This window comes from Hemibagrus wyckioides, linkage group LG09 (assembly GCF_019097595.1).
Source record: "Hemibagrus wyckioides isolate EC202008001 linkage group LG09, SWU_Hwy_1.0, whole genome shotgun sequence".
Classification (NCBI taxonomy): domain Eukaryota; kingdom Metazoa; phylum Chordata; class Actinopteri; order Siluriformes; family Bagridae; genus Hemibagrus; species Hemibagrus wyckioides.
Window position 1 is genome coordinate 2,191,739 of NC_080718.1, and position 19,243 is coordinate 2,210,981.

General features: G+C 40.4%; 2 protein-coding genes across 8 annotated transcripts; one reads left to right on the plus strand and one right to left on the minus strand.

Moving 5' to 3' along the window:
- Nucleotides 1-3,118: 3,118 nt before the first annotated feature.
- zgc:162964 (uncharacterized protein LOC560569 homolog) lies at nucleotides 3,119-8,138 on the plus strand. Of its 2 annotated transcripts, XM_058399885.1 has the most exons (8): nucleotides 3,120-3,440; nucleotides 4,587-4,728; nucleotides 4,888-5,028; nucleotides 5,361-5,483; nucleotides 5,888-6,059; nucleotides 6,629-6,770; nucleotides 6,979-7,254; nucleotides 7,562-8,138. In XM_058399885.1, the coding sequence occupies exons 1-8, from the start codon at nucleotides 3,257-3,259 to the stop codon at nucleotides 7,771-7,773; spliced, it is 1,392 nt and encodes a 463-aa protein (XP_058255868.1). In that variant the 5' UTR covers nucleotides 3,120-3,256; the 3' UTR covers nucleotides 7,774-8,138. The 2 variants fall into 2 exon arrangements, with proteins under 2 accessions (XP_058255870.1, XP_058255868.1); XM_058399887.1 differs by lacking the exon at nucleotides 5,361-5,483 and having other exon boundaries at nucleotides 3,119-3,440.
- A 954-nt stretch (nucleotides 8,139-9,092) lies between these two features.
- Nucleotides 9,093-19,243, minus strand: LOC131359779 (epithelial cell-transforming sequence 2 oncogene-like). Of its 6 annotated transcripts, none has more exons than XM_058399880.1 (21): nucleotides 18,950-19,243; nucleotides 18,753-18,865; nucleotides 17,388-17,550; nucleotides 16,939-17,191; nucleotides 16,712-16,836; nucleotides 16,490-16,599; nucleotides 16,324-16,408; nucleotides 15,800-15,968; nucleotides 15,229-15,357; nucleotides 15,043-15,135; nucleotides 14,581-14,757; nucleotides 14,292-14,395; nucleotides 14,077-14,190; nucleotides 13,034-13,239; nucleotides 12,591-12,738; nucleotides 12,353-12,426; nucleotides 12,116-12,272; nucleotides 11,190-11,255; nucleotides 10,954-11,042; nucleotides 10,551-10,723; nucleotides 9,093-9,720 (listed from the first exon to the last, which is right to left on the minus strand). In XM_058399880.1, the coding sequence occupies exons 1-21, from the start codon at nucleotides 19,082-19,084 to the stop codon at nucleotides 9,593-9,595; spliced, it is 2,811 nt and encodes a 936-aa protein (XP_058255863.1). In that variant the 5' UTR covers nucleotides 19,085-19,243; the 3' UTR covers nucleotides 9,093-9,592. The 6 variants fall into 6 exon arrangements, with proteins under 6 accessions (XP_058255863.1, XP_058255862.1, XP_058255866.1 ...); XM_058399879.1 differs by having other exon boundaries at nucleotides 18,753-18,877; XM_058399883.1 differs by lacking the exon at nucleotides 18,753-18,865 and having other exon boundaries at nucleotides 18,950-19,087.

Consider the following 19,243-nt stretch of genomic DNA (forward strand, 5'->3'; position numbering starts at 1 on the left):
TATTCAACATTTTGTACTTTCCATTTTTTGACCCATGAAGGAGCACCTGAAAGAACACTGCAGTCCTTTAGTTGGTTAGATTTTTTGTTTTAATATCATTCCTTACTACTGTATAGAAACTGTTATACTCTTATGTATTATGAATAGTAATGTTATTTGACATTATTTTCCTTGCATGGTTTGGGTAGGGTATATTAGGGTATTGGTCATGTTTCTGTGACAACAGCTAATATCAGCTAAGTGCCATGTTGTGTAATTAAAACTAGTAGCCAGTCAAGTAAATACACTGCTCAAAAAAAAATTAAAGGAACATTTTGAAAACACATCATATCTCCAGGGGGAAAAAATATCATGCTGGATATCTATACTGATATGAACTGGGTAATGTGTTAGGAACGAGAGGATGCCACATCGTTTGATGGAAATGAAAATGATCGACCTACAGAGGGCTGAATTCAAAGACACCCCGAAAATCAAAGTGAAAAAATGATGCAGCAGGCTAGTCCATTTTGCTGAAATTTCATTGCAGCAACTCAAAATGGTACGCAGTATTTTGTATGGCATGCTCCTAATGAGATGACAGATCTGGACCAGGACATCATTGAGCTCCTGGACTCTCAAGATGGAACCTGGCGGCGTTGGATGGACCGAAACCCAGAGGTGTTCTATTGGAGTTAGGTCAGGTGAGCGTGGGGGCCATTCAATGGTATCAATTCCTTCATCCTCCAGGAACTGCCTGCATACTCTCACCACATAAGGCCGGGCATTGTCGTGCACCAGGAGGAACCCAGGACCCAGAGCACCGAGGGTCTGGTAATGGGTTGTCATTCCAGTGATACCTTATGCCAGTCAGGATGACATTGTCTAGCCCGTAGAGGTCTGTGTATCCCTCCACGGATATGCCTTCCCAAACCATCACTGACCAACCACCAAACCAGTCATGCTGAACGATGTTACAGGCAGCATAACGTTCTCCACGGCTTCTCCAGACCCTTTGACGTCTGTCGCATGTGCTCAGGGGGAACCTGCGCTCATCTGTGAAAAGCACAGGGTGCCAGTGGCGGACCTGCCAATTCTGGTGTTCAATGGCAAATGCCAATCGAGCTCCACGGTGCCGGGCAATGAGCACAGCGCCCACTAGAGGAGGTTGGGCCGTCATGTAGTCTGTTTCTGATTGTTTGGTCAGAGACATTCACACCAGTGGTCATTTTGTAGGGCTCTGGCAGTGCTCAACCTGTTCCTTCTTGCCTAAAGTAGCAGATACCGGTCCTGCTGATCGGTTAAGGACCTTCTTTTAAGTTTTAAGTTTAAGGTAGCTTATATTACATGCATGTGGCATACCTAACTAGCAAGTCAGATATGTTCAGGTTAACTATTATCAAACTCCAGTATTTTGTCTGAGATGAGTCTGTGTATTTCTGTTTTCACACAATGCTTTTTTTGTTTCTTTGTTTTCCTTCACTGCTGTAAATTTTCAAAGGCACTAGACACTTTCCTGTTTATTAATCGCATTTTGCCACTAGAGGGCGTCAACAGTCTTCATTCGATCGTCGTCCATCTTTACACTTACAGGTTTTGATTACATAAGTAGTCACCCTGGTTTGCTGTGAAACATTTTTACTTTATTTAGCTGACGTGCAATTAAAGTGTCACATGATCGACACCTGTTCCTGCAAGATATCATGAAGACCAAGGAGCTAGGACCACATAAATGCCACTTATATGCATTCCCAAAGGAAGTCTGACTAATCCCAATCCAAGTCTCACCACACCCATTAATGTGCCTTTCTCAAACTGTAATTTTATAGGAAATCTTTGTGTGCTGTTGCATTTCTCTTCACTGAAACTAGGGGCCCAAACCTGTTCCTGCATGACAATACACCTGACCACAAAACAGGAACTGGAGAGGAAGAACTCGAGTGACCAGCACAGAGCCCTGTCCTCCACCCCACTGGGATGGATTGGAATCCTAACTGCACCTCGGTCCATCTCACCTAGCATTAATACCTTATCAATACTCTTGTGAATAAAACACCCAAAACTACATTCCTAAATCTATTGGAAAGCCTGCCAAGAGGAGTGTTAAGGGACGGGACATATGGATGTGATGATCAGGTGTCCATAAATGTTTGGCCATATATTGTAGCTTTATTTCCCTGATCCTAAAACAACAAGAAGTTGCTGAAGATGTAGTTACTGGATACACAGTGCCGCACAAGCACCCACTTTAATCAAAACCCTACAAGCTTCATGATCTGACCAGCACAGTATAAAATGCTGTTTACGTCACTATAAAATGTTATACACAACAAGTTAAATTTAGATGCATCAATGCAGCCTCAATGGTGTGCATAAATATTAACATCTTTACCTGCCTGAGAGCATTTAAATGAAGTATTCATCACTTATCATTATCAAGAATAACTCCACTTCACATGCTTGAGTGTCTAGCATCTGCATTTTAGAAATGCTAATGAACAGCAGATGGTAGTGCGTCACAGCTCCATGACCCATGGCTTGATTCTAAACTTGCATTACTGTCTGTGGGAAATTTCTGTATGTCCTCCCAGTGTCCATATAGGGGTTCCTTTTGGTTTTCTCCTACCTCCCTTATGCATGAAACTGCCCCAGGGGCGAATGTACGTGCATGCATAGACTAGTCGAATACTACTTCCATTAGATGACCTGAACCCCACTAATCACCTTTGGGATGAGTTGGAATGTAGAAGGCCTTCTTGGTGCCTGACCTCTACAAATGCTCTCCGAGCACGGAAAAAATCTTGTAGGATGCTTTCCTCGAAATGTGAAGTCTGGTCTAGCCACATAGGGGGTTAGGGTTAGGGTTAGTGAGGACCATCTCCATTTAGAATAGTGATGTAAAATGAAGTAAAATGATGGTCAGGTGTCCAGATACTGTTGGCCATATTGTGTGTGTGGTCTTTTATTAGTTTAGCCATCACATTCTGCATATATGTGATATATATATATATATATATATATATATATATATATATATGCTTAACAAAAAAGGTTTGTTTTACTTCTTATTGGCTGGAATTGTTCACGTCGGTTTTGATTGGCTGTGAACTTTATGGGTGGACTGGGACTCGTTTTCCTTTGAGGAAGTGCTGTCTGATTTTCTTCGCTCAGGGACGAAACCTCAGTGCGCGCGTGCGTGCGCGCGTGTGTGTGTTTGTGGCGCTCTTGGTCTCGGTGGGCTGCGCGTGACACACTGTCGGTGCGCCGGTGTCGCGTCATGGCAGCGCGAGAGCCTGGCGACGGACTGCGAAAATGTTCCAAACCCGACAACAGCATTTCTGCGGAAAATGAAAGTGAAAATCCAGCTGAGAAAGATCAGGAGCGGAGAAAGTGGGACGTCGGAAATAACTGGGGCTTCTCATTAGAAGGAATATTCGGACTCGCGCTTAAATTTTTTAAAGGTAAAATACAATTTAAAGCTTATTTCCTGTCTTTGTAAACTGTAGGACTAAAATACAGCCAAATAATGCAAATATGATCAGCTGATCCGCATTCTGGCCCTTCAGTAGTCTAGAAAGTTGAACTCCGGATGGATCACAAACCATTATCGCCTTTAAAAGTATTGCAACAACAAAGCCAATCAATATTTTTCACCTTTTTTATGGTATAAATACATTTGGGCTGGAGATCCAACCATGAATATGAGGTGAGAGATCAAAATTGCAGCTTTAATTTGTCCTGATATTCACAAAGTAAGTATACATGATTATTACATGTATAACCACCCACTTTATTACTTGCCCCATCTAGGTGGTGTCCCACTGACATCACCAAACTGGTGCATTCTTCATTTATGAGTTTTTTTTTCCAGGCGTTTGCCACAGCTTCTTCCAGTTGTTGTTTGCTTTGGAGGGTTTTTCACTTTAGTCTGCTCCTCAGAAGATGAAAAATTACGTCAGGTGACTAACCTGGCCAGTCTAAAACCTTCCAGTGTTTTTCTCCTGATGAAGTTCTTTCTTGTGTCGGCATTGTTGGTCATTGCCTTGCTGCATGATATTTCCACGTAATTAGATTGGATGAGTAAAAAATATTATTGAGCTCACTCCAGAAGCCCAAACCATGTACATCATGAGTTTGTATGTTTCGGATCATAAGCAGATCCTTTCTTTCTCCACACTCTGACCCTTCGGTAGTGGTTAAATCTTGGATCCAGGTCTTTTTTGGCTCATCTTTATATATCTCTCCCTATAACATGCAAACTCCGGGCAGAGGAGAGAATGAAACCCCAACCCCAACACACCACCATGTTCTCAAACATACAGTGTATGTATGACGATCCTTTTCAGAATAAAAACAAATAGTTCTGTATTTTTAATGCAGCTGGCACAACGTCGACTGGCTTCATCCATAATGCTCCACATACATTGTCTAAATTTGTCCATTAGTTCTATTTTTAAGTCCGGTGGACTTGATGTGATGTGGGTTGGCTGGACAATTGCTATACAGTTCCTGTATGTGAATTTTTTGGATTTAGGATTTTCTGCATGAAAATGTTGGGTAGTAATATATCGTGTAGTGATTCATGTAGTGCCCTCTTTCTTTTGCAGAGATGAATGGCAAGGCTTTTAATCCAACATATGAAGAAAACCTGCTTTTCGTTGCACTACAGAAACAAATCTTCCTTGGTCCTTATAATCCAAAGGTTTGCCCAGAGGTTGGGTTCTTTGACGTCCTGGGAAATGACAGAAGGTATGTTTTTAAGTGACACACCAGCAGCTTTGAGCTTATAAGCAAATACATGTGCATGTATATGCAAAACAGGATCTGTCCAGTCGCAGGTTTCTCTACATTTAGACTAGTTCCAAACGCTGTCTCAATCGCTTTACATAACAAACACTGTATTGGCAGGAAAAAATGGGCAGAGCTGGGCAGCACAGCAAAAGAGGATGCCATGGAGGAGTTTGTGAAGCTTCTGAACTCCTGCTGCAGTCTGTTTTCCCCATATGTCACATCTCATAAGATCGAGAAGGAGGAACATGAGAGGAAATTGTAAGTGTGACTGTTGCAGATAAAAGCTCTCTGCTATTGTAAAAAAAAAAAAAAAAATTAAATACTGTATTAATTATGCTGTAATACATATAATAAATGTAATTTAAGTTTTATTAGAATTACTGTTAGGAACGGGAAATAGGGAGGATGGGTTTTGTAGCCTTGCAGCCTGTTTCATTTACACAGCCCAAAAGCAAGGAAGACTCAGGAAGATAATTTAACTAGGGGATTGAACCTAATTTAACTGAATCTTATCAGTTGGCCTAACCAGAGCCCTGCCACGGGCGAGAAGGCTTTCATAACGAATATGTTTGTCTTCTGTACACATTTAGAAAAGATGAAGAAGAGCGTCTCAGGCTAGAAAGAGAGGAGCGACAACGGCAAGAAGAAGAACAGTGTTATGAAGAGGAGAAGAAGAGACAGGAAGCTGATGGCTTACTAAAACCCCAGCAGAAGTAAGGAACTAGTGATCGAAAAACAATCGATTTATCCGCTTACTGTCAGCTAATTGTGCTACAGTACAGAGTTTATGTGTTTTAATAGTAAAAGCACCAAAGCACGTTGTGAGAGGTTTAGTTATCAGGGACAGTTGCGCTATGGTTAAATATACTAAATCATGAAGGTCTTTAGTTCGTATCAGGTTGCTGATAAAACGTTTTATAGTTTCAGTTGTCAGACATAATATTAGTGAACAGTGGGTCCAATGCAACGATAGAACTGTAATGGTGTGTGAGCGTGTTATTATATTTTAGTGGGTACCAATATCCATTGTACATACAGCAAAATTTAGCTGCGTTAATAGATATGGCTATGGAAAGTCCTTATTTGTGTGTGTGTGTGTGTGTGTGTGTGTGTGTAGGCAACAGATGACGGTTGCTCTGAATGCACAGACACCGGTGCAGTTCCAGCAGAATGCAGTCGGACAGTCCGCCAAAAGCTTAGAACAGCAGCAGCGACTTATCCAACAGCCTGAAGAGCGACATTATCAAGAGTGTATGCGGCAAGCCCACCATACTCACCAGTTCAAACAGGTTCGGCATCTTTTGTTTGCCATCAAGGTGCATCGACATAAGCTAAGCTACTGTCCACCGTCGGCATACATATTTACTTATCCACTCTAGGAACACTCTGAGGCAGATATAACTGATTCAAAAAGCATTGTCTGAACTTTCCATTTATGTATTTTCAAGACAACAATATTATCTTGTAGCATTATATATGTATCATATGTTCAAAACCTGCTTTTGTCGTAGCTAAATAAAAACAGAACTATAGTTGGATAAGTCACGGATGTTGTGCCCTAAAATGTTATTCACTGCCAGATTTTTGCTAAACATTCTGCAAATGTTTTTGTAATACAAACGTCAAAAAATAACCTGCTGAACTAGGCGTATGGTAATATTTTGGTGAGGACCTCAAGGACAGGAATATTGACAATATGTGAACATTTGACTGGACATGCTTTAATTTTATTACTAAACTAAAAGAATCAAACTTTCCTTTTGGGTTTTTGGTTAAGGTGATGATTAGATTTAGCCTTAAATCAAGCCACTAAATGGCTGTATTAATATTTATTTAATGTGTGTGTGTGTGTGTGCAGGACATGGTTGAAGCCCCATCACCAGATTCAACTGATATGGCTTCAGTTACGAATCTCATCAGCCATTCAGAGTCATTAGAGAGGAAAAAGTCTGACGCAAACCCCAAACAATGTCATTTATTCATAGAAAGCAAACCGGGAGGTATGTGTAAAATCTTACCTTTTATTTAGTTCTCAAAAATAGCAGTGTGCAATAACTTTCTCTTTTTTTATTTGACTTGTATGGAAAAATTCCACACCCCAAAACTGCTGATAAGAATTGAAATGAGATTAAATAAAACTGGCAGGACCACATCCCATGCTTAGCTTATCTTTCAACATAACACCCTCCCCCTTCCTTTCTAATGCAGAATTGCCCATCATGGCGCCCTCCGTGTGGACGACGTCTCAGGTGAACGAGTTCAAGGCGAAGACGAAGCAGGATGCAGAGTCCGTGATCACTGTAGGGAGAGGCGAAGTGCTAACCGTGCACATCCCTACTCACGACGATGGATCTACATTCTTCTGGGAATTCGCCACGGATTACTATGACATTGCCTTTGGCTTGTACTTTGAATGGCCAAACACAGTAAATGGTGTGAGAACGGAGAAGTTTGTGGAGTCTGTATCTGAAAACCAAGAGACAGGTAGGAAAGAGACTTTTGACTGCTTTTGATGATTTTTTAATATTTGTAGAGTATGGTAACTAGGTATAATGTATTAAAAGGTGACCAACCCGACTTAATTCATCATGATCCCCACACAATAATACTGCATAACCGCCTTCCTAATAAGTCACCGGTGGATTACTTCATATGATATCTGAATGATAATTTTGTGTACAGTGCTAGATTATTTCATATGTGAATTAAATTTATGTTTTTGTGTACTATTTATCATTATTTTTGCAAGCGGAAATAATCTCAAATCTACCACGTGATTCTTTTAATGCAGGCCAAGCTGAAGAGGCGAATGAGAGGGAAACAGGAAGCGTAGTCCCTCGGGTTAGCGAGGTGGTTCCGCTCTTTCGGCGGGACAGCCACGAGAACGTGTACGCAGGCAGTCACCAGTACCCAAGCCCAGGAGTTTACTTGCTCAAATTTGACAATTCCTATTCACTCTGGAGGTCAAAGGTTGTGTATTACAGAGTCTACTACACCAATTAGGTCCATTAAAAGACACACCTATTCTCGTAAAGCAAGAGCATTACACTTCTCACACACATTTATATTTTTCACTTAAATCGATATTAATAGGCATCCAATGACGTTCAAATGGCTACACAAACATTAGAGCGTGTGCAGATTGGCTTAAACTCTGCTTATCTTTTTAATGAAAAGACTGTGTGACCGTAGTCTAGGGGCAAAGTTCTATGCTGTTTTGTTTACTGAAGGATAAACATATTCTGTTCTGCAGAATTCAGGACTCTATGCATTAACAGTAACCACCATGAAGAAAGCAATATATTCTGAAATGCTACTAAATGTTTGTTCGAATATTTATGGATGTAAAAAAAAAAAACAAAAAACAATACTCCAGTGGTCATTATGGTTTCTTGAAGGAGTTGAGTGCTAGAAAAAAAAGACCATCTAAAAGGCCAGTGTAAATTTGTGCAAAGCTAATCAACATTTTCTCTTATAGTTTAGTATGAGGCTAGAGTAAAATGCTATAAAGATTTTGGAATGCATTCTTACACATGCCCAATCTATACCAAGTTGTTAATTATAGCGAACCACACTGCCTTGGATGTGGAGTAAATATTATTTCCATTTTTAATAATAGACTTGATTGGGTTTTTTTTTTTTTTTTTTTTTCAAATCCTGATTGGCACCTGAATTTTCTTGCCTTCTAGGAACAGGTGAATTTATATTGTGGTCATATTTTTTCTTCTACTCACAGCAACAGGGGGTGAATATTTATGCAATCACAATATACTTTGGTATATTTACATGTCTGGAATTTGGCAGATGCCCTTATCCAGAGCAGCTTACAACTACTACATCTCAACAACAAAAAAAAAAACAACTAATGTTGAGGGGGTTGAAAGCCTTTGGTGGACCTGGGATTCGAACTCACGACCTAGTCCAACACCTTAACCACTAAGCTACCACATCCCCCACTATACTGCTTTTCTTGCTCCCTGTGGTTCAGAGGTTTCCTCCAGGACTTCCTATTTCTTCCCCTAGTCTAAAGACGTGTTGTAGGCTGACGTCTAAATTGTCTGTAGCGTGTAAATGGGTGCCTGAGTGAGTTGCGCCCGGCAATGGGCTGCCACCCGATCCAGGGTGTCGTCCCTCACATTGTGCCCGACGTCCCCTGCGATAGGCTTCAGGTTTCCCACAACCCTGTGCAGGATATACGCTACACAAAGCAAATAAATGGATATTGATTTTCTGCCCACTTTAATATTATGGACTTGTTCAGGCGACATAATCAATAAGTTAAAACACTACAAAACGAAAAGTTCAGAGGGTTGAATGCTGTATTTATGCAAGGCACTGTATCTTGTTTTGCAACAGAGTTTTATCATTTCAATTCACAGATCTACAGTATTCCTGGACAGCCTTTTTATTAAAATGTTTACATTAAATATTGAAAAAATGACACTTCAACAGAGATTTCTCAACAGCATTCCTTGATCATTTTTTATGTATACTGTTTATGGTTTCCATTTTCTAAAATGTTCTGAAACGTCTTGTACTTTAATATAATTTATTTTAACGGTTAAAGGTCCAAACAGTGATTTTATAAATATTTTAATAAAGCAAAGGCTTTCTCAATGTAAATAAATCTTACTGGTTATCAATATACATCTTCTGTGTGTTTCACTTTGTCTTGCACACAACAGAATATATTTAACCGCTGAAGCCACTGTATCCATGTTGAACTGCTGAACACTGCTTTTGCTTCTGGATGGGAATATTTCCATGATGTAGACGTTCTTGCTCAAGATGTTGTTCCTGGATGTTCTCAACAACGGTTGATTTAATTGCGTTTAGCTGCATTTATAGCGCTGCTTAAAGCAGACAGCCACCTGATCTTATCCTCGTCTCTGTCTGTGGCACAGATCCACTGGCGATTTGGGCTCTCCAGGAGGAAAGAATTCTGCACATCTAAGCCAGAAAAAAAATGATATGCTTAAAAGGGGTCACAATATCTGTGCAAATAACCAACATGTAATATGTATTGCACAGAAAAGGCTTTTTTGAATAAAGATCTACACAATAATAACCGTCCCTAATTTCTTGATGATAAAGCTAGCACCAGCGAAGGAATGCTATCCTCCCCACCCAGGATCAATTATGCTCCCTTTTACTCCTACACACGGCCAGGGCATCATAATCAGGGCATCTAAACTTGCATTAACAAGAAAGATGAGCTTTTCAGTCAGTGATTACGAGTTACTGAACAGAGATCAGTCAAAGCCGTGAGTAGCTTTTAGCTCAGGTGACGAGAGACACTGATGGAGATTATGCTGATAATTAACATTAATATTCAAGATCTTTAAATGTTGAACAGTTAATTATCTAACTTATGATCATTAATATTATTGAAATGTTGTTGTAGCTACATTCCCAGGTTGCCATTGTCACTAGCTGTATCTGTATTTGCGTAGTGTGGTGTCTATTTGTGGGAAACACTAGAAGAAGAAAAAAGATTTAATTTTCCATTTAACAACAATAAATAAAAAATTGCAGAACAGACTTGAATCAGATATCCTGTGAAATCTGCTGCCAAGATTTCCATCTTTTATTCAATTTCCAATACCTGAAGCTACAGTATGTTTCATCTATCCGCCATTCCGCTAGTGTCCATCAAGCGGTATTTCATTACAGCGCTTGTATGATTTTTCTTTTAATAACAGTAAACTATGAATATACGAGTTCCTATCCGAATATTGTGTCTGTATTCGGTTACATCCTATATACAATACGGTACTCACACTTTGTGTCCGCTATGTCAGAGACGCTGAGGCTGTGCAAGCTTACAGAAGCCAGGAATGTGTGTGATGTGTTCACTGCCAGACTGAACGGCACATGAGACTCTCTTTTCTCCGTCAGCACCACAACATCGTTAAACAGAAACAATCCCAGCTCCTTAACACACTCGTACATCCTGACAAGGAGACAGATTTCACCTTTTAGACTTATAGACACAGGAACATAAGTTCCTGCAGTAATACACTGAATCTGTTATGCTTGAGATTTTTATTTTTAGAAACATATACATCAGGCTCCTATGTTGCTTCTTGCCGTGTTCTAGAAAAGAAGACGGCTTGAAATCAACACCGGTGTGTCTTGAGTGTGTCTGTTACCTGATCTGTGTAAAGAAGCAGGCGGTTGTACCTGAGCGACGGGGTAATGTCTTCATTAAGGCAACTCAGTAACGCTACATCCTGCATGGTGATCAGATACCGGCCTTCCTCCTGTAGATTCTAACACAATCAGGTCAATAGTTTTATTTCAGCATATTTGTCTCAAAGCAACCTTGTTTCAACTGCAGAACAATGAAATGCACATGACCTTTATTAATCCAGTAGAACCTGATCCCCTTCATGAATAATTATAATAGTGCAACTCACTGGGCAGCTCTGAATGATCTTCTGCACTTCCAGCATTTTCTCCTCCTGGTTTAGACTTTTTTTCAACTGACACAAGGGCAGTAAAATATGTTAGTATATTTAATGTAAAGGATTTTATTTAGAATTTATTAATATACTTAAAGGAAAGGAAGAGTCCATCCTGAAGCATATTAAATATTTGTGATGTTAGAGATCCTTGGGCTTATTTACAGTATGTGCTGGTTGGTCACTCACAATTTTCCAGCAACATTTAATGTGCTATTTCTAAGAAATCTAACATTAGGAGTAGAAACAGCGAGTGCTGTTTTGATCTGTTTCAGCAGAGTGTATGAGGATGAGGAAGTGACAGGGTAAAGGAATAAAGCTCTGCTGCATCACTCCATACACAAGCCCCATGCGCAACAAACTGTGATGCACCGTGTATTCTGACACCTTTCTATCAGAACCAGCATTAACTTTTTTAGAAATTTGAGCAATAGTAGCTTGTCTGTTGGATCGGATCATACGGGCCAGCCTTCGCTCCCCACGTGCATCAGTGAGCCTTGGCACCCATGACCCTGTCACCGGTTCACCACTGTTCCTTCCTTGGACCACTTTTTATGGATACTTTTATGGATGGCTCAAATCCTTACGCATGCCCAATTTTCCTGCTTCTAACACATCAACTTTGAGGAGAAAATGTTCACTTGCTGCCTAATATATCCCACCCTCTAACAGGCGTCATGATGAAGAGATCATCAGTGTTATTCACTTCACCTGTCACTGCTCATAATGATATGCCTGATCGGTATACACACACACACATATATATATGATAGAAATAGATAGATAGATAGATAGATAGATAGATAGATAGATAGATAGATAGATAGATAGATAGATAGATAGATAGATAGATAGATAGATAGATAGATAGATAGGGATACCTTATGGATAAAGTTCCGATATTTCCATAACGTGTTTAAGGCAGACGATATGTGTGTGTGATCAGGGTGTTCAGATGGTGTGTGTAGCATCAAAGACTGGAGTAAAGTCACATACTCCTCCACCCTTGTAGACGGACTTAGAAACAGCTCCTGGAGACTGGATGCAGAATAAGTACACGTTATGGCTGTAGTTGAGAGGGTTTTCCGGTTCCAAAATTAGACAAATTTCATCATTACCTTAACATCCTAGTAGCAAGCGTTCTGTTGTGTCTCTTTATAAAGGCTCGGAATACAGGAAGCATTTCTTTGCACTGCAAAGTAAGAAGTAACAGCCAAGATATGAAGTTGTTGGCTGCGTATATGAGAAATCATGCTGATAAATGAAAATCTCATGAACGAGATTATCTTAAGATACCGAAAGGTCTGACCAAAGGTCTTTTTATTCACCACCCAGAGTCACAGAGTGCTTTCCCACCTTATCTATGGTCCTGATAGCAGTGGTGTAGTTGTTGAAGAAATTGGTGTAAGCCCGTAGCTTGGCACAGAATCGGACGAACACGTCACCCACACCCTGAAGAGGACTCCATTCCTCTGCCCTCTCTGTAAGGTCCTGCAGAAAAAGACTGTCATCCACGCATTAAATAAAAAAGTAGATAGTAGTTCATTTTCTCAGAAGGATAAGACCCTCTATTTCCAGACAAACAAATAGCTAATAACTAACCACTAATATAACTGCTAATATTCAATACTAAAGTCTATTTCTAAAGTATAGCCTCATATTTTTGCTTACAGCTTTCAGCTATAACCATGTTCTTAATATTGGCTTGGGTTTTTAATGACATTATGTATAAACAAAACTGCAGCATAAAGCATCAAAAATACCAGACAGTGTAAATTACAAAGGTGTTTATTTATTACTTATTGGCCTCCAGGATGTCCAGTATGGGATTAAAGAGCATCACAAGATTGGCAGAGCTAATTATAGCTCGGTTGGAGTCCAGAGCTGCTCGGAGTGGAATGTAGTACACGCTGTGTAAAGCCTGTAGCAGACGCACATAAGCTTTTTCACTGTTCAGCAGCTCTAGAAACACACCACTGCGCCGGTCGGCTTCACCTAACAACATCTAAACAAACACAGATTGTGACTTATTTAAAATGTTATCTCTCTGTCACACACTCACCGGGTCACTTTAAAATTAACACTAATACTCTTGCTTATTCATTCAGTCTGTGTAAGCTCTAGTACTTGTGTGTGTGAAAAATACCAAGCGGTCAGCAGTTTCTGAAACATACCAGCCTGCATGGCACCGGCAACCAAACCATGGACAAAGTCACCCAGAGCACATTTTCTCTCCATTCTTATGTTTGATGTTAACATTAACTAAAGCTCATTGTGAGCATTAACTAAACTGTCCTGCTGGCACAAGAGGATGCGGTCAATTGTATAAAAGTCCTGAATGAACAAGTGAATAGTGTATAGCTTATTAAAGTAGCTTCTTTGACCTTTCTACTTTAAGAAGAATAATAATTAAAACATGCCACTCAGTCACAATTTGGTGCTGCATTATGAGAATACAGAGGTCTACATGGGCAGGAATCACGCTGCCCCATGCCCGCTATCTAAACATTTTCAGAGCAGGACGAGCATCAGGGTTGCCAGTTTGCCACTGATATATAAAATGCTCTGATTTAAGTAAACAAGATTGTATTTTAGAGCGAAAAGCAAAGTATAAGTGTAGACAGTTTCATTTCAAAAATTGGAAGAGAGAAGAAATAAAGTCTACAATAGTGTCAAGTCTTTTATGTGTTTTCTGAGATGTAGCTGGGCTGGAAATGTTGCTGGCAACACTGGCTATTGATAATTCGCTTTTCTGTGTATGCCTTTCACAACAGGAACGCTTCCTATATCAAACAAAATATTTCATTTTCAGAATAGTAGAAAATGTCAAATTTACACATACCTTTGGGACCTTAGAGCTGAAAGAAGCGCTCTCTGTTAAAGTCTCAGATACTTTCCCAGCATCATCCATACAATTTCTCAGTAGGAATTTTCCCAGGAACTCCATTGGATTATCCTACAACATAATGTAATCAGCACATCAGATAAATGGTTCATAAATGTTCATAAGTACACTGAGAACTGAAAATATACTGCATATAAGGACTCTTTACTTACTGTTGTTTCTTTCATAAGTGCCACAAGACCCTCGATTACAACTTGCATAACTTCTGAGTTAAGCTTTAACGCAGGCAAGTTTATATGATCCCAAAGGAACAGACCTGTAGGACCAACACATGGCAATTCTATATTTCTTATTAAAATTGTCTCTCTTCAAACATAATGTCATTTATATCCTAAAGAAATTCATTTAAAATGTTAATTAATGAGATTATCAGTGGGAATGTGGATAAAACATGGCACTGATGCTCCGCAGCTTGTCTCTTATGGTTCGAAAACCTCTTACCAAGTAACCGGCCCCTTGTCTCGTAACTCAGGAGCGGCAGCTGCGGTTCTAGTTGTTTCCTTAGGACCTGCAGTGTCTGCTCTATCCATTCCGCCTGCCTGCACCATGAAACCAAGGGTCCTTCACTCAAGTACATCAGCGGAGGAAAGTCACCATTCCCGAACCACTCACTCAGAACTGACACAAACACAAATAAAGATTAATACCCTGCATTTTAAACTCCTTAAAACATCCAACTTATTCATGAGGTTTCTATATACAGTACATTCATGAATTATTAAATCCATTCAGTTGAAATTGATTTTATTTGTGTAGCAGTTTCACTACGCAGACGTAGATTTAGGTTTCTAATGAGCAACCTTAAATACTAAGATGTAATGATTGAGAGGAACCACCAGACAGAAAATATTTGTTGTGTTAAAGCAGCTTTACGCCATCCTCAGCTTGTTTCAGGTTACTTACTGTGCTGGTAGGATCCAGTGCAGATTCCTGTGGGCGCACTGACACTCAAACCAGTCAGACAGGACAGTTTGCTAATTAGCACCATCCCTGCAACTGTAAAAAGTCATTTTCATCTATTATGGTAAACATAAAATTGTGCACGAGGTTTGCAAAACATATGTAAAGAAAAAATCTGTAAAGACTGACCAGAACCAGCCAGAGGCACAAAAATGTTGAGAGACCCTGCTTCAGATGCAGGCACCACCCTAGTGCAAAGCTTTTCCCAAAATGCCCTCACGTGGGGCTTTAAGATGCTCTTCTCTGTGATGCTCAGGCCTGTGAGCAATGACAACATAAATCAGGTTTATACAATAAACAATATAATACTACGTATACAACAATAATCTGAAAGCAAAGAACATTTGCACGGTTCAGCTCAATGTACATGATGATAGCTATATACACCGATCAGGCATAACATTATGACAGGTGAAGTGAATAACACTGATGATCTCCTCATCATGGCACCTGTTAGTGGGTGGGATATATTAGGCAGCAAGTGAACATTTTGTCCTCAAAGTTGTTAGAAGCAGGAAAAATGGGCAAGCGTAAGTATTTGTATTAAGGATTTGGTTTATCATTGTATTAATACCTATATGCCCCTATGTGTTACAAGTCTGCGATTTTAAATCGCTTGAGCTCCGTTAGCTACTTAGTTATGCATCATGCCTTTCTTGACATACTAGCATGTTATCCGTTAAAACAAAACATATAGCACCTTCTATAAGGTGAATCTCTTCAGAGTTGCCTTCAGCTACGATGCCAATACTCTGTATCGTTCTGCCCGTCATAGCTCTCTCAGCCAGACAGAGAAGAGCCTCTAAAGTTGTTCCACTGTAGTCATATAACAATGGCACCACACTGACCAGAGCTCCACATAACACCATCTGAAAAAGAAGTAAATGTCACTGTGGATAGAAGGCCATAGTAATGATGAATTCATTCATCATCAGTAACTGTTTTCTTCTGGTCAGGGCCACAGTGGATGCAGAGCCTACAAACATTTGGCGCGAGTAGGGCTATACACCCTAATGTAAGGCGCTGAGCACACACATTTCCATACCAATTCATTTAGCATAGCCAGTCCACCTATTGTCATTAAGACTTGTTGTCAACCAAAGACAAGACAAGTAAGCAATGCTTAGAATTTACCATGGACCCTGGAACTATGAGGCAGAAATGCTTCACTGTGCCAATGGATAATAGGCAAGATTCCTATAAAAGGCATGCACTTTATTTTACCTCATAAGCAGGAAGTCTGGATGACAAAAGTAGCAAGTGGGATGGAGCGTGGTTGATGGTGCTGGTGAATGACTTTAAGTGGGAACTGCAAGAAAACACGCGTTTATTTATCAAGATTGGCTCTAATCTAGTATAAAAAATAATATTAAATAGTGAGTGAGCTGACCTCATTGCTAAAGTTTTCATTGTGCTGGTAGCCCATGATGTCTCGATGGTTGAATTTAGCTGAAGTCTCTGCTGCTTCATGTGAAACAAGTTCTCTAATCGGCACTTATCCTTAAAAAAAAAGAAAAGCAACTGCATGGATCTGTGTGCTGTGTATCAATCAACTTTGCAAAATACGGTTGTAGTTTTATGCTATAGTGGTATATGCTTTGTGGGATCTTACCCCTAGTTGGACAAGACTGCTAGTACGACTCAGAGGCAGCAGGCTGGATTTCTGTCGGATACTGCTTGCATATGTTCCTGCATATGAGTTGGTTAACCACGCCCTCCTGCTCTTCAAATCAGCTTCTGTTGAGAAAGACATGCTATTAAAAAAAAACCAAAACCTTGTATTCTCTGTATTACCTTATCAGGATAAAGCTGTTATTATTAGAAATGCCTTCAGCCTACTTTTATGCTCCACAATCTTCTCGCAGATGGTTCGCCTGATTAGGCATTCTGTTCGTTTCTCTTCCTGCTCTTCTGCTTCTGGCAAAGTTTCGTTCAGGGTACCGTAGATGTCCGCTGCTTCCCATGGGGACAGAAAATCCAGGGTGCAAGCACAGGCAATATAGTGTTTCTTCCAGGCACCATATTCCTTTTCCGACGGTTCATAAGTAAGGAACCATCCGTGCCGAATACACTTTGGAGCCCACAAGCAATCCTGAGGAACAGCAAGGAGGAAATTGCAGTGGTGGCATATTGGCCTTCTTTATGGCACTTTATAAAGTTTATTTTTTAAACAAGAGAACCCCTATTTGAACCCGTTGTAGCCCTGTATATTTCAGATGCATATATAAATCAGCACAGCATTTTATTCTAGCACCAAACATCGCACTACATAATTAATAGTTAGTCACCTGCTCTGATAGAAACCTCCAGTGCCAGCAGACCTGAGCTGCAGCACACAAATCCATAGGGCTCAGGAAGGACAGGATGTACAAAGAGAGTATGCGCGGCAGCACAGTGGTAAAGTCCAGTCTTGTAACGGGAGCAGCTTTAATAAAGTAGTCACTTACGGATCTGAGATTAAAAAGAGATCCGAATGTTTACTTAACATTTAGCAACAAACTTAGAAGTCAATTACATACACTATATGGCCAAAAGTATGTGGACACCTGACCATCACACCCATGTGCGTTTGATATCCTATTCCAGGATGTTAATAGGGAGTAGGTCCCCTTTTGCTACTATAACAGCCTTCAGTCTTCAGGCAAGGCTTCACACATGGCTGTGTGAATTTTGTCCATTCATTCACAAGAAAAATAGTGAGATCATGCATTGACGTCAGATAAGAAGGACTGGCATGCAATGAGCATTCCAGTTCATCCCAAAAGTGTTTAGTCTGGTTTAAATCAGGACACTTGTGCTCCTTTAAAACTTGGCAAATTTTATAGATCTTACTTTGTGAACGGGGACACTGTAATGCTGGAAGCAGGTTTGGGCTCGGCCCCTTAGCTCTAGTAAAAGGAAAGTGTAATGCACATTCTAGACAATTTGTGACAACTTTTTGGGGAAAGCTCACATATATACTATATTGCCAAAAGTTTTGGGACACCCCTCCAAATCATTGAATTTAGGTGTTGTTTTTCAGTTAGTTCCAGTGGAAGGAACTCGTAATGCTTCAGCATTCTAAGACATTTTGGACAATTTCATGCTCCCAAATTTGTGGGAACAGTTTCTAGAGGAATGGTCAAAAATTCCCATAAACACACTTCTAAACCTTGTGGAAAGCCTTCCCAGAAGAGTTGAAGCTGTTATTGCTGCAAAGGGCGGGACGACTCCATATTACATTCATGTGCATGTAAAAGCAGACGTTCCAGTTTTGGCCTGGCTCTCAGTCTCCGCTCTAATTCATCCCAAAGGTGTTCTATCAGGTTGAGGTCAGGACTCTGTGCAGGCCAGTCAAGTTCCTCCACACCAAACTCACTCATCCATGTCTTTATGGACCTTGCTTTGTGCACTGGTGCGCAGTCATGTTGGAACAGGAAGGGGTCATCCCCAAACTGTTCCCACAAAGAGCATGATAGGAGCATGAAACTGTCCAAAATGGTTTGGAGTTCCTTTCACTGGAACTAAGGGGCCAAGCCCAAACCCCCGAAAAACAACACCTGAATTAATTGATTTGGAGGGGTGTCCCAAAACTTTTGGCAATATACTGTATGTATACACATACTTCTGGACGTGTAGTGTAGCTTACACCTAAGAAGTCTGGATCAATTTACTTGAGCTGGGACTTGGAACATCTTCTTAACAACAGCTGAAGCAAATGTTTCCGCTGTCCATCCGTCCATAGGTCAAACCAGTGGAGAATAAGAGTCGCTCTCTCCTGAAAAAGCTGTGCACTTTGCTGTCACATGCACAATCTTAACTCTAATAACCAGTTTCATTATTGTTATTAAATGGGGTTTTTTTAACTTACCTGCTGGTTGGAAGGTTTGTTTGTTATAGGTGTCCAGGCACTAAAGCGCGTAGCTGCAGCGTCGGAACAGGACTCACTTTGACTAAGGGTCAGTTGTTGGACACTGGGAGAGCGCCGTGACTTGTAAGCAGTCATTTTGACAAGTTTTCACTCGTGCATTCGCGTCTAACAACCAACATCCACACACTTCTGTATCTTCTTGTGGCGTAAATAATAGCCCACTGCTGAACTTTACATGCAATTCATGCATTTGGTGCGCGTGCTTGGTTGCTTGAGTCCTCGCGCACTTTCCTA